We start from the raw sequence: 11,027 nt of genomic DNA on the forward strand, positions 1-11,027 counted from the left end.
AAGGCAGCAGGATTTGGCCCATAATGATATAATAGGATTTTAAGATTTGTTCTAGGAGAAAAAGACGACATGTACTTTTAGGACTAAACCTTTAAGGTACTGAGCAGCAGCATACCCCATTGACTTAACTGAGTGTTGAAAGCATTCAGCATCTTTCAGGAGTTGCTTAGCACTTCAAAGATCAGGACTTTTGTTGGTATCTCAGTTTTGTTCATTTATGCAGTTGGTCCATTGATCTGTGTGTGGAATTTGCATTGATACTGTTTAGCAAACCCAGACAGGATATAGCCTTTTACATTTTTAAAATACCAAAGAGAAGCAAATCATATATTTATGCTCAATTGACAAGTCTTTATATATAGCCAGCATCTCTGTAAAATTTATAGTAGAATTCACCCACTGGGTTTTTTTAAAGTACACTTATATTTTGTGATACTCAGTTGTGCTCAATATTTAGTTCTGTTATGTGCATTATCCTGCTGAATGATCAAATTAAATGCAAACTAGAATTTGAATGTCTGCAAACATTGGCAAGAATCTGCAGCTAATTTTAGATGGAAGACTTGCAGTGTCTGTTGTTTTTCCTGTTCATTTTAGATGGGTAAATTGTAAAAACGTTGAAGAATCTGACCTGCTTTTTTTTCCACTTTTTGTCTAGGTTTGCAAGGCATGCCAGGGGACTACGTATCTCAGGGTGGTCCTATGGGTATGAGTATGGCACAGCCAAGTTACACTCCTCCCCAGATGACCCCACACCCAACTCAATTAAGACATGGACCCCCAATCCATTCATATTTGCCAAGTCACCCCCACCACCCAGCCATGATGATGCACGGAGGACCCCCTATCCACCCTGGAATGACCATGTCAGCACAGAGCCCCACAGTGTTAAATTCTGTAGACCCCAGTGTTGGTGGACAGGTTATGGACATTCATGCCCAATAGTATAAGGGAACTCAAGGGAAAAACAAAACAAAAACAAACAGAAACTATTTTAAGACTTTTGAACTTTGACCAGATGTTGACACTTAATACGAAATTCCAGACAGCTGTGATTATTTTTTACTTTTTGTCATTTTTCATCAACAACAGAGGACCAATGAAACAAGAACACAAATGTGAAATCATGGGCTCACTGAAATGAATATGTCCATGTACAGATCCTCTGGAAAAAAAAAGACTCCAAGAGTTATAACTACTGTAGTATAAACATAGGAACTAAGTTAACTTGTACATTTCTGTTGATCACTCCGTTACGTTGCCTCAAATAGTTTTAGAAGAAAAAAAAAATCCTTGTTTTCCACACTATGTGTGTTGTTCCCAAAAGAATGACTGTTTTGGTTCAGCAGTGAAGTCACTATCCATGAAAGACCTGTTTTGGCCAGTGAGAAAAGAACTACCCTGGAGATGAAGATGAAAAGTCTTGCTGGGTCTCTCATCACTCAGAAGACTGTTCCAAGAAGGCCTTGCCATTCCCTCATTTTGTTCCTTCATAAAATGTGTCCTTTAGTTTCAAAGAGATCTTTATAGTTTGTGCTTCATTAAGTCTCTCCCCATTCCTCCCAATCTTTTTTTTTTTTTTTTTTGGACTCTTCTTCAAAGAGCTTGCAGGTGAAGATTTAAAAGACAGAACAGACAGAGCAGAAGCTTCTTCCAGTAGTTCTGAGCCTTGGCTTTGGACAAAACAAAACTAAAAGTTGGGCAGCTTTCCTCAATGAAAGAAGTTACTAACGGTCTTTGCACCAAACCTAGGACTTTATCATGAACTCAAAGCTTGGGCAAAAAAAAAGCAAGAGAATACTGTAACAAACTTCGTACAGAGTTCGGTCTATTAATTGTTTCATGTTAGATATTCTATGTGTTTACCTCAATTGAAAAAAAAAGAATGTTTTTGCTAGTATCAGATCTGCTGTGGAATTGGTATTGTATGTCCATGAATTCTTCCTTTCTCAGCACGTGTTCCTCACTAGAAGAAAATGCTGTTACCTTTAAGCTTTGTCAAAATTTACATTAAAATACTTGTATGAGGACTGTGACGTTATGTTTTAAAAAGGAAAAAAAAAAGGTGTTAAGTCACAAAATGCGGTAATAAATATTTCATTTTTGATTTTTTGCTAGGCTTTTGTGTTTTTAATCATGTTTAGGAGAATCTGAGGTTATCATGAGAGATGTCTCAAACATATTTCTTACCAGCATTGAGAAGAAAGGCTGGAAAAATCAGAAACAAGCTTTTAATCACATTAATAGAATAATTGAATGAAACGCCATCTGAGGTTATATGTTTCTCCTGATTACTGGTATTAGATTTTTGCCAGATTAAACAAAATTTGAAATACTGTCTCACCAGCTTGCATTTGAGAAGTGTGTCTAATGCTTGTACTACCTTCTAACAGCACAGAAGCTGAGCTTGAGTTGTGAAGGCCCAGACATGAGATGACTAATGCCATGTGTGTACATGTATGTGTGTGTACATCCATAACCACAACAGACCTTAACTCCGGGTATTTAGCTCAGAGTCAAAGAATGCCTTTATTGCAGGAGTAGGTTTAGAAGTTTTGGAAGGAGAAAAGAAGCTTTGACTCCAATGGAAACTTTTCCTGCGTTGTCTTCAGCTGCTTTCAGGGAAAACAAAAATCCAAACCAAAACAACAAACCATCAGCTAATGACTGATGAAAAATGTTGATTTGACATTTTGTATACAAATAGCTAGAGCAGGATCATGGTTAAAGGTTTGGGTTTTTTCTTAAACAAAAGCTTCTGGCATTTTGAAGCAACTAAAGCAGAGTTTGAACTAGGAAGAGCAATGAGCAATATTAGAAAAAGCACCCTCTCACCTTCCTCAGTGGGACTGTTAAGTCAGCAAGAGCGGGATGGGGCCCAAAGAAGAGGTCAGGGGAAAGCTCTCCCTTTATTCCTGGGAGGAGGGGAGTGGGAAAGGACTTGTAATTAACTAAACTTTCTAGGAAATAAACATTTCCAACTTCAACATCTGTAAATTTGTAACCCTTCTCCTCCTTCCTTCCCATCGTTCCAACTGGCCAGGGTATTTTTAAAAACTTTGAGTGACAGTTTTACCCTTGGAATGTGGAAAGAGGCTCAGCCTCATAGTTAATGTTTAATTTCTGAGCTGAGTAAATGGACCCACGCTGCTGGCGACAGAAGGGAGGATGCCAGGAGAATGGGTGTGAGGATTTATTTAGCAATCGAGTCCTGCTTTGTGGGCGTCTCTTAAAAGGCTTTCATATGAAATTTAGATTATAATTCCCTGCTCGGCTTTGATGCTCTCTGTCCTGGTTAAAATCACATCAACCCTTCAGTCGCATAAGAAGACCACAGCCTGGGTGCCCATTTCCAAATTCTCTGATATTTGTGGATGCAGAATTTAAGAAGGCAAGATTATTTGTGCTAGCACTTTAAAGGGGAGGCTTCTCTTTATTTTTTAACAGCATTTTATTTCCTTGCAAATCTTTTCTCTAGAATTTGAGAAGAAATGTCAGAAATCACGTTGGTAGAAGGACAGGGAAGGATTTTGCCATAGTAGATAATTTGTTTTTATAGTGAGCTAAGTATGTGCATTGCTGTGTTGTCTTTTATTTTCCTGCTTTTTCCTCCCCCTTTTGGTCTGTGCTTTCCATGAGATGTCTTGATGAAATCCAAGGTACAATATCGTGCAGAGATTTCTCCGTCTGAGATTTTCTGTTTAGCGTGGAAGGTTCCGATTTTGGTATTTTTAAGAACTGCTCAGCTGTCAAAAGCAAACAAAACGGGAATAATGTTTTGACAGCGGTATAGTGTTAAAGAAAATACTCGAGTCTGAATAAAAATTGCTTATGCTGTGGGAAACGAAGGGTAACAGAAGAAACACCTTTTGTTTACATACACACATGTTTATAATCCCAAATTTCCATTTCGCCGAGCAGGACTGCGTTGGGAGTTGTAGTCACCATAAATGAGGGATTTTTCTTCCAGATTTTGCTGCCTTTAAGGCGAAGAGAGGAGGGGAGCGCACCTCCGGCAGCGCTGCCGCCCGAGCCCTGCCCGTCGCGGCGAGCGGGCACCGCAGGGCCGAAGAGGAGATGCCGGGGAGAGCCGGGCACTCCCCACCTTTCACTCATAGCCGCAGACAGAGCGAGGGACAGAAAATTACCCCAGACCAGGTTTGCGAGGGTCGGGGCGGGGGGCCGGGAGGGGCCGGGGCCGGGGCCGGGGCCGGGGCCGGGGCCGGGCGGGGGAAGGGGTGCTGCGGGGGCACGGGCTGGACCCGCTCTCCTCTGTAGGTTTGGCTCATCGCTCCAGCGGCTCTCCAGGCTTCCCGAAGGGAGTGAGGGTCTGCTGGCGGCGCCTTCGCTGGGGTCGATGCGGAGCCACTAGCCCCACTCTACGCCTGATGCGTGTGCTAGGAAAAAAGCCCCGTGGAGCCCGGCAAAAGCCCGAATCTTTTCCCCGGGCACGATCGCGTCCCCGCGCTGTGCCGAGTGGCAGGAGAGGGCTCTGCTGTGCGGAGGGATAGCTGCGCCCCGCATGTCTCCCCTGCCGCATCCCTGGGTTCAGCCGAGAGGAATCGGGGCAGGCCTTTTAACTCTCCTAACAGCGCTTGGGGAAAAATCAACCTCGCTGGCGCTGCGCGGGAGCGAGCCGGGCTGGGCAGCCCAGCCGCTGCGGGCTGAGTAGGACCGGATGGGATGAGGGGCGGCTGGGAGCAAGGTTTGAAGGCAGATTTTAATATTAATAGTTTTGGTGGCGAGAAAGAGACAGACAGAAGGGAGGTTGCTCCTCTGGGCAGAGTCTCTGCGACAGTGATGATGGATGACCCCGCACGGCTAAACAACTCCTCCCCTTCATCCCCACACGGTGTCAAAGCTACTTTACTTGCAGCTTTAGGAACAACAACAAAAAAAAATAAATAAACTCCTTCCATCGATTTATGGATCATTATGAATCAATTACTGCTCTCAATATTTTAGAATTTGCTTACAAAAAAAGGAGGGTCTGCAGCTGGAGAAAAAAAAATATTTTGCCTTAGTAAGAAATACAGAATCTTCCTGTATAGGCCTGTGACTAAAAAATCGCTGCTAATAATTAGTGTTTAACCACTTTCCAGGAGCCTCATTACTGGGACGGGGTAAATATCTTTGGTGTGCAATTCCAAGGGCGCCATTAAATATAGGGGTCCCTCAATGCGCGTACAATACGTGTGGTGAGTGCAACAAACCTCATTGCTTAACTATTCCAGGGAAAGAAAGCGAGAAAGAGAGAAAGATAGAAAGAGAAAGAGAGAGAGAGAGAGAGATAGAGAAAGAAAGAAAGATTTAAAAAGCTCAGAAGCAAACTCCATGAGACACCCCCTCCCCCAGATGCTGGACATGGTGCCATTAGGGAGCGCGGGGCCGGGACCGGGACCCATGGGGCAGGACAGCGGAGCCCGGCTTGGTGGCTGCGTGCAATGGGAAGGAGGCTTCAGCAGGGACAGAAAGTGTATGAAGTTGGATTTCTCTCGCTTTCTCTGTATTCTCCCATTTGCAGCAGTGTTCTCGCTTTCTCTGTATTCTCCCATTTGCAGCAGTGTTTGAGGATCTCAAGGTGTTTCTATGGCTACCTTGTATATGTGGGAGGGTCATATGTGGGGGTGCCCAAGAGAAAAGGCAGCTCTTGGGTGATCATTTATCAATGTCACCCACATAATGATTCTCTCTGCAGCCTTCTATTGATGAGGATAATTACATTAGCTCAGAGTGACTGATCAATGAAAAACCACCAAACAAAAACTTCTTTACTCTTCTATAATACCAAAAACCGATACAGAAATAAGATAGAAAGGGAGGGTGGGATTTCCCTTTCCCTCTCTTTAGCAATTATTTTTGTAACGAACAAGGGAAAGCAAGGAAGTTTTATCCGATTAGTTTCCTTTTCAGAAGAGGCTACCATTTTGTGAAAATGTTCCGTTAAACCTCTTGGCATCACCCGGTGCCTAGTAAAAGCAAATCGTTATTTAAAATATTAACTACTGCTTCTTCCCTAGACCCTAAATCCTTTGCTTTTACAGTTGTGTTTCCTGATCGGGGGGAGGGGGTTGGAGGAGGAGGGAAGAGCGGGATAGTTTGGAGTTGCGAAGAGGGAAAGGGAAGACAAATAACTTTTCTTGCGCAATTTCACTGTCTCTGTTTGTCAGGTTTTCTTTGGTTTTATCACTTCATAAAGTGGCTCTATTAAAGATGGAATGTGGCCTCCCTGAGATGCTGCCCTGTCGGTGAAAGCTTGCAATTAAATTACGGGTTCGTTCTTTCTACAGTTAAAAATCAATGTTTTCTCAATTAAAGGGAATTTTAATGCTTTTATTGGGAGTTGTTAAGGACGCCGTAAATTTTACTGTAATGCCTCTAAGCTCCGAAGCCCTGCCAGTGGACAGGTTGATATTCATGTTGGTTTTCGCGCAAGAGGTTGTTGCTGGTTTTGTTTTCTCTCTAAAGGGCCTCCTTCAGAAAACTCAATCATTTTGAATAACTGCAAGACAAACCGGTGCAAAGGGGCGGGGGAGCGCAGGCTCTTCCTCCTGCCCTCCCCTCTCCATTTCGTACAGCCATCAGCTCCACTCGCTGTGGCAGGGAGCTCTGCCTTGGCGCTCTCCCACCGGGCGCAAGGGCGGGTTTTCAGCTGGTTTTGCTGGGAACGGAGAAGCGCTTCAGTTTCGGAGCACGTGTTTCGCCCAGGTCGCTCCCCCTCCCGGAGAGGCCGGGGGTGCTGGGCGGAGGAGGCGGGGGCCGGCCGGGGCTCCTCTGGGGGACAGCGAGCTGCACAAGGGCTCCCGTTCAGCAGACCTAGCGCTAGGAACGGAGCACGTCCGGTCCTGCTGGAGACCTTGCATTTCTGTAAGCATCTGCCTACAGAGACCACTACAAGTTAGCCCTGGGATGTAAATGAATGGAAGTCGGAATAGGGCTGGCAGAGACACTTTTTTAATTTTTGCCAAAATATTGTTTCTTCTCGGGCTACTGTCAAGTAAAATCCCCACCAGGAGGCTGATGTTGAACACGTTTACACGGGGTTAATTCCCCGAGCCGCAGGAGAGATCGTCCCCGGGACGTGGGATCAGAAATAGGCCCCTATCGCCCGGTTTTGTCCGAAGCGTGTTTAAAATTCCTTAAATTACCTCCATGAAGAACTAGTGCAAACTCCTTTAGAACGAGTGCAAACTCCTTTGATTAAAGAGACTGTCAGATTCTTCGAGAACGGGAGAGAGAAAACGCAGAGTAGGATGTATTTATTATTTATACTATAGTCCACTGTGAACAGTTGGAAGGGAAGGATTAGAGAGCGCGTTTGAAAGAGGAGACAAGAGAAAGCGAGAGATGTGGTTTGGACCAAGCTGCTTCATTTCTCCCCCCACCCGCCGAGCCCCCTGTGCCGCCACCCCAGCTGCGCTCCCCAGAGCGGGGCCGCCAGCTCGCCCTCCCGCTCGCCGCGCTGGCCAGCAGCGTCCCGCACCACTTCGTGAAGGGCCCGGCATCAGTAACCCGATCGCTCTGATTCTCAGTCAAGTTTGTATTGTTCTGCTTGAGCCTGGTGCGTGGCACTAAACACAGCCGGTCCCTAGGGAAAAAAAGAAAAAAAAAAAAAAAAAGAAAAAAGGAAAACAAAAGAAAATAAAAAAAAAAAAAAAAGGAAGGGGACGACGACGGATGCTTTCCACTCTCAGGCTTGTGTCTGTTTAGAAATACAGGGCAGGGGAGAAAAACAAAGCCATTACCGGGTTCTCACCAAGTAGGCTTGCTTTAGGACCTCCCGTTAATAGGGGGACGGGGCAGTGCAGCCCTTGTGTTTGGCTAAGTGGAAGTGAGGAGCTCGTGAGCTTATTTTATTTTATTTTTATTTAATTTTTAATACATTCTTCACAAACTCCCCCCCCCCCCCCCCCCAACCCTTCCCCGCGGCTGCGGCTCTTCAGTTCGGAAACATTTTCAAATCTATGAGCCTTGAATGGACAAATACTCGCTATTAATATGGGACATGGACGAGTGGCAAAAAAGCTGAATGGAAACTGTGCGGTAGCTTTAGGAGAAACTAACGATGTGCTTCAGCTCTTGCCATTACAGGGAAGGAAAGAGGGGGAAGCCCCTTCTGATTAATAACTAGCAGGGTAATGTTGAGGGCTTTTTCTGCCCGATTGCCTTTTTGAATTAGAGCCGATTTCTTCACACTTCAATAGGGCCTGTCTCTTTTAAAATGACTGACAGATTTGTTTCTCCTTTTTTCTCTCCCTGAGACTTAATGATGTAAATTTTCTAATTAGTTAAATCACGTTGCTTAAAGGCCTTAATGTTTACCGGGCAAGGAATGATAGCTGCATTCGGATCTCTCGAAATAACCAGCGAAATAATATTAGAGTTTTTACAGCGGGAGGGAGGGAGGAGGAAAGCACAGAGGGAGAGATGGGCTGGAGAAATATCACGTAAAATGAGAGCTAAAGTTCAGCCCGGAGCTTCTTCCCTCCTCCCCCACGCCCCCGAACCCGCTTTTATTTTTCAATCAGCTAAGATTTAATTAGGAGCCCCCAGGCCGGACGATCTGATATTTTCTCATTAGTTTCCCATCAGTAATCTTGAGTGTTAGATTGGCTTAAAGGTTGTCAACATTTGACCAATTTTATTTAAGGCAAAGAAATCACGCATTATAGCTCCGGGACCTGAGACCTGAAAATAAATCCTGCCCGGATCAGCGGAACTAACATGCGAAAAAAATGTTGACAATTCATCGTCGCGTTTAATAAGTTGCGCAATGTATGGTACGGACACGCACACGCACGGAGAGCGGCACGGGGACACCCGCGCGGTGCTCCCAGCTGTCCCCGTGCGTGTGCACGCGTGTGCGTGTGCGGCGTGTACGTGTGCGGCTGTACACGTGTGTCCCGTGTCCGCGCGTGTCCCATGTGCGCGTCCGTGTGCGCCATGTGCGTCCATGTGCGTGTCCCATGCGTGTCCCATGTGTGTCCCATGTGCGTGTCCGTGTGTCCCATGTGTGTCCATGTGCGTGTCCGTGTGCGGGCTCGCGGCGCGGCAGCGCGGGCTCCCAGGCGCAACCTCGGAGCGCCCCCTGCTGCCCGCGCCCGGCGCCCCCCCGGAGGCGCGCTCCGCCCGCGCTGCGCTCTTCCCTGCGCCCTTCCCTGCGCCCTTCCCTGCGCTCTTCCCTGCGCGCTTCCCTGCGCGCTTCCCCCCTGCTCCGCGGGGGCAGGAGGAGAGAGGGTGCCCCTTGCCCCCCGGTGGCCCTTTCGGCCGCGGGGGATCGTACCATAAACTGTTTACGAGGCTGCCCTTTTCCTTTCTGTGCGAGCGCAGAGGTGCCGGTAGCGGAGAGGGGCGGCCGGTAAGGGGGGGCGCGCTTTTGTCGCCCCCGCCGTTCACTCCGCGCGGCCCTGGCCGCTCCCGGGCCCCCCGGCAGCGTGGGGGGTGCTCAGGGACCGCCACCCGAATTTGGCTGTCCGTGTAGCCCCTCTGCGCTCCTGGCCGCAGGCGCGGGGGAAAAAGGCAATAAAGCACCCCCCAAAGGGTTCCACAGGGCCCCCGTGATTTCTAGGTAAGGCCGCGGCTTCGTGTCTACTGAAAGCACAACACGAGGGTAAAATCGACCGCTCTGTTACTATTTTCGCCCCAGACTTTTCCTCTCTGATGGAGCGGGCTGCTTCGCGCCCGCCTCCGCCGCCCTGCGCGCACCCACGCGTGCCAGCCCGGCGTGCCCACCCCGGCCCTCTCCCCGGACGGCTCCGCCGAGGGGCTCTGCTGCCGCTGTCCCGGGGGAAGCGGACACCGTGCGGACAGCCCGGCCCGGGGAGCGCCGCCGCTGCCGCGGGGTCCGGCCTGCCGGGGGGAGCCGCTCCGGCCGGGGCGGCGCGGATGCCGGGGGGTCGGACAAGGCAGAACTCCGCTCGGAGCAGCCAATACATCCTAAACTGCCCTCTCTTAAGGAGGCACCCCAGCCTCTTCCTACCCTGCGGTGCTACATTACATATTTACTGTTTAAAAGATTATTTTTCCCAATTAAAAGAAAAAAATAATCACACAAACCCAGCCCTCAAACCTGCATCTTGTCCCGTTGTTTCAGGGATGTGCCTAGATGGAGTCCAGCCAAAACAATGCTGTGCAGAAGACATTGCTGGACCGAGACAGTAGTTGCTCAGATTATTTTTTTCTTTTAAAAATGTGCGTGAAAGGGGATGGGTGAGGGTGGAAGAGAATATTTATCAGAATACCAGAAGACACCTTTCTTGAAACAAAGACAAGGGGAATCATCTCTGTTGCAAATCCATCAGGCGGAGACCAAATAACAATATTTATAGCCGGCATTCAAAAATACAGTGTGCTTAAATAACAACAAATGCTTACTACAGTTGCTACAGCACAGCTTAATAAAAAATTAGCCTTACTGACAGTCTTGTCAACATCTTAAGTAAATTATCATAGCTATGGTCTTTGGAGAAGAAAACCCACACTCCTTGCTAAAACACCTCCTATCATTAATCTTAAACCACTTGAAGATTATGATGGAAAGAATGGGATCACTAACCATTATCATCTCAAATTGCTGTTAAAAACTCCAGTGTTTATTTTTGCAACAAAAGCGAATGTATCTGGAAAATGCAGAAAAGGGAAGAAAGGAAAACACAAGAAAGGCAGAACAATTGAGGCGAATCCTGTTGCAACCTCGATGATAAACACATGGAAAAAGCTGTTACTGCTCTGCGGATTGCTGGAATTTGGGTAGACGTTAGAAAAATAAACAAAGTGATGACTCCGTACCAGTTCTGTAAATGTACCGCTACACTCGGGAAAAACAAAAAAGAAAGAAAGAAAGAAAAGAAAAGAAAAGAAAAGAAAAGAAAAGAAAAGAAAAGAAAAGAAAAGAAAAGAAAAGAAAAGAAAAGAAAAGAAAAGAAAAGAAAAGAAAAGAAAGAAAGAAAGAAAGAAAATAAAAAGGTAATTTCTTAAAATTATTTGTGGTTTCCTGAATATTCGGTATTTGGCTTTATCTACATCTA

The 11,027-nt window shown here is 46.6% G+C and overlaps 1 protein-coding gene across 2 annotated transcripts in view; it reads left to right on the forward strand.

The window, feature by feature from the left end:
• MEIS2 (Meis homeobox 2) overlaps positions 1–1,947 on the forward strand; it is a 172,312-nt gene extending 170,365 nt beyond the window's left edge. For both annotated transcript variants that reach the window (XM_062494327.1, XM_062494328.1), the window contains exon 12: positions 659–1,947. In XM_062494327.1, the coding sequence (XP_062350311.1) occupies positions 659–945 (287 nt within the window). In that variant the 3' untranslated portion in view covers positions 946–1,947. The remainder of the gene's footprint in view (positions 1–658) is intronic.
• Positions 1,948–11,027: the final 9,080 nt, after the last annotated feature.

The sequence above is a fragment of the Cinclus cinclus genome, chromosome 6 (assembly GCF_963662255.1).
Source record: "Cinclus cinclus chromosome 6, bCinCin1.1, whole genome shotgun sequence".
NCBI lineage: Eukaryota > Metazoa > Chordata > Aves > Passeriformes > Cinclidae > Cinclus > Cinclus cinclus.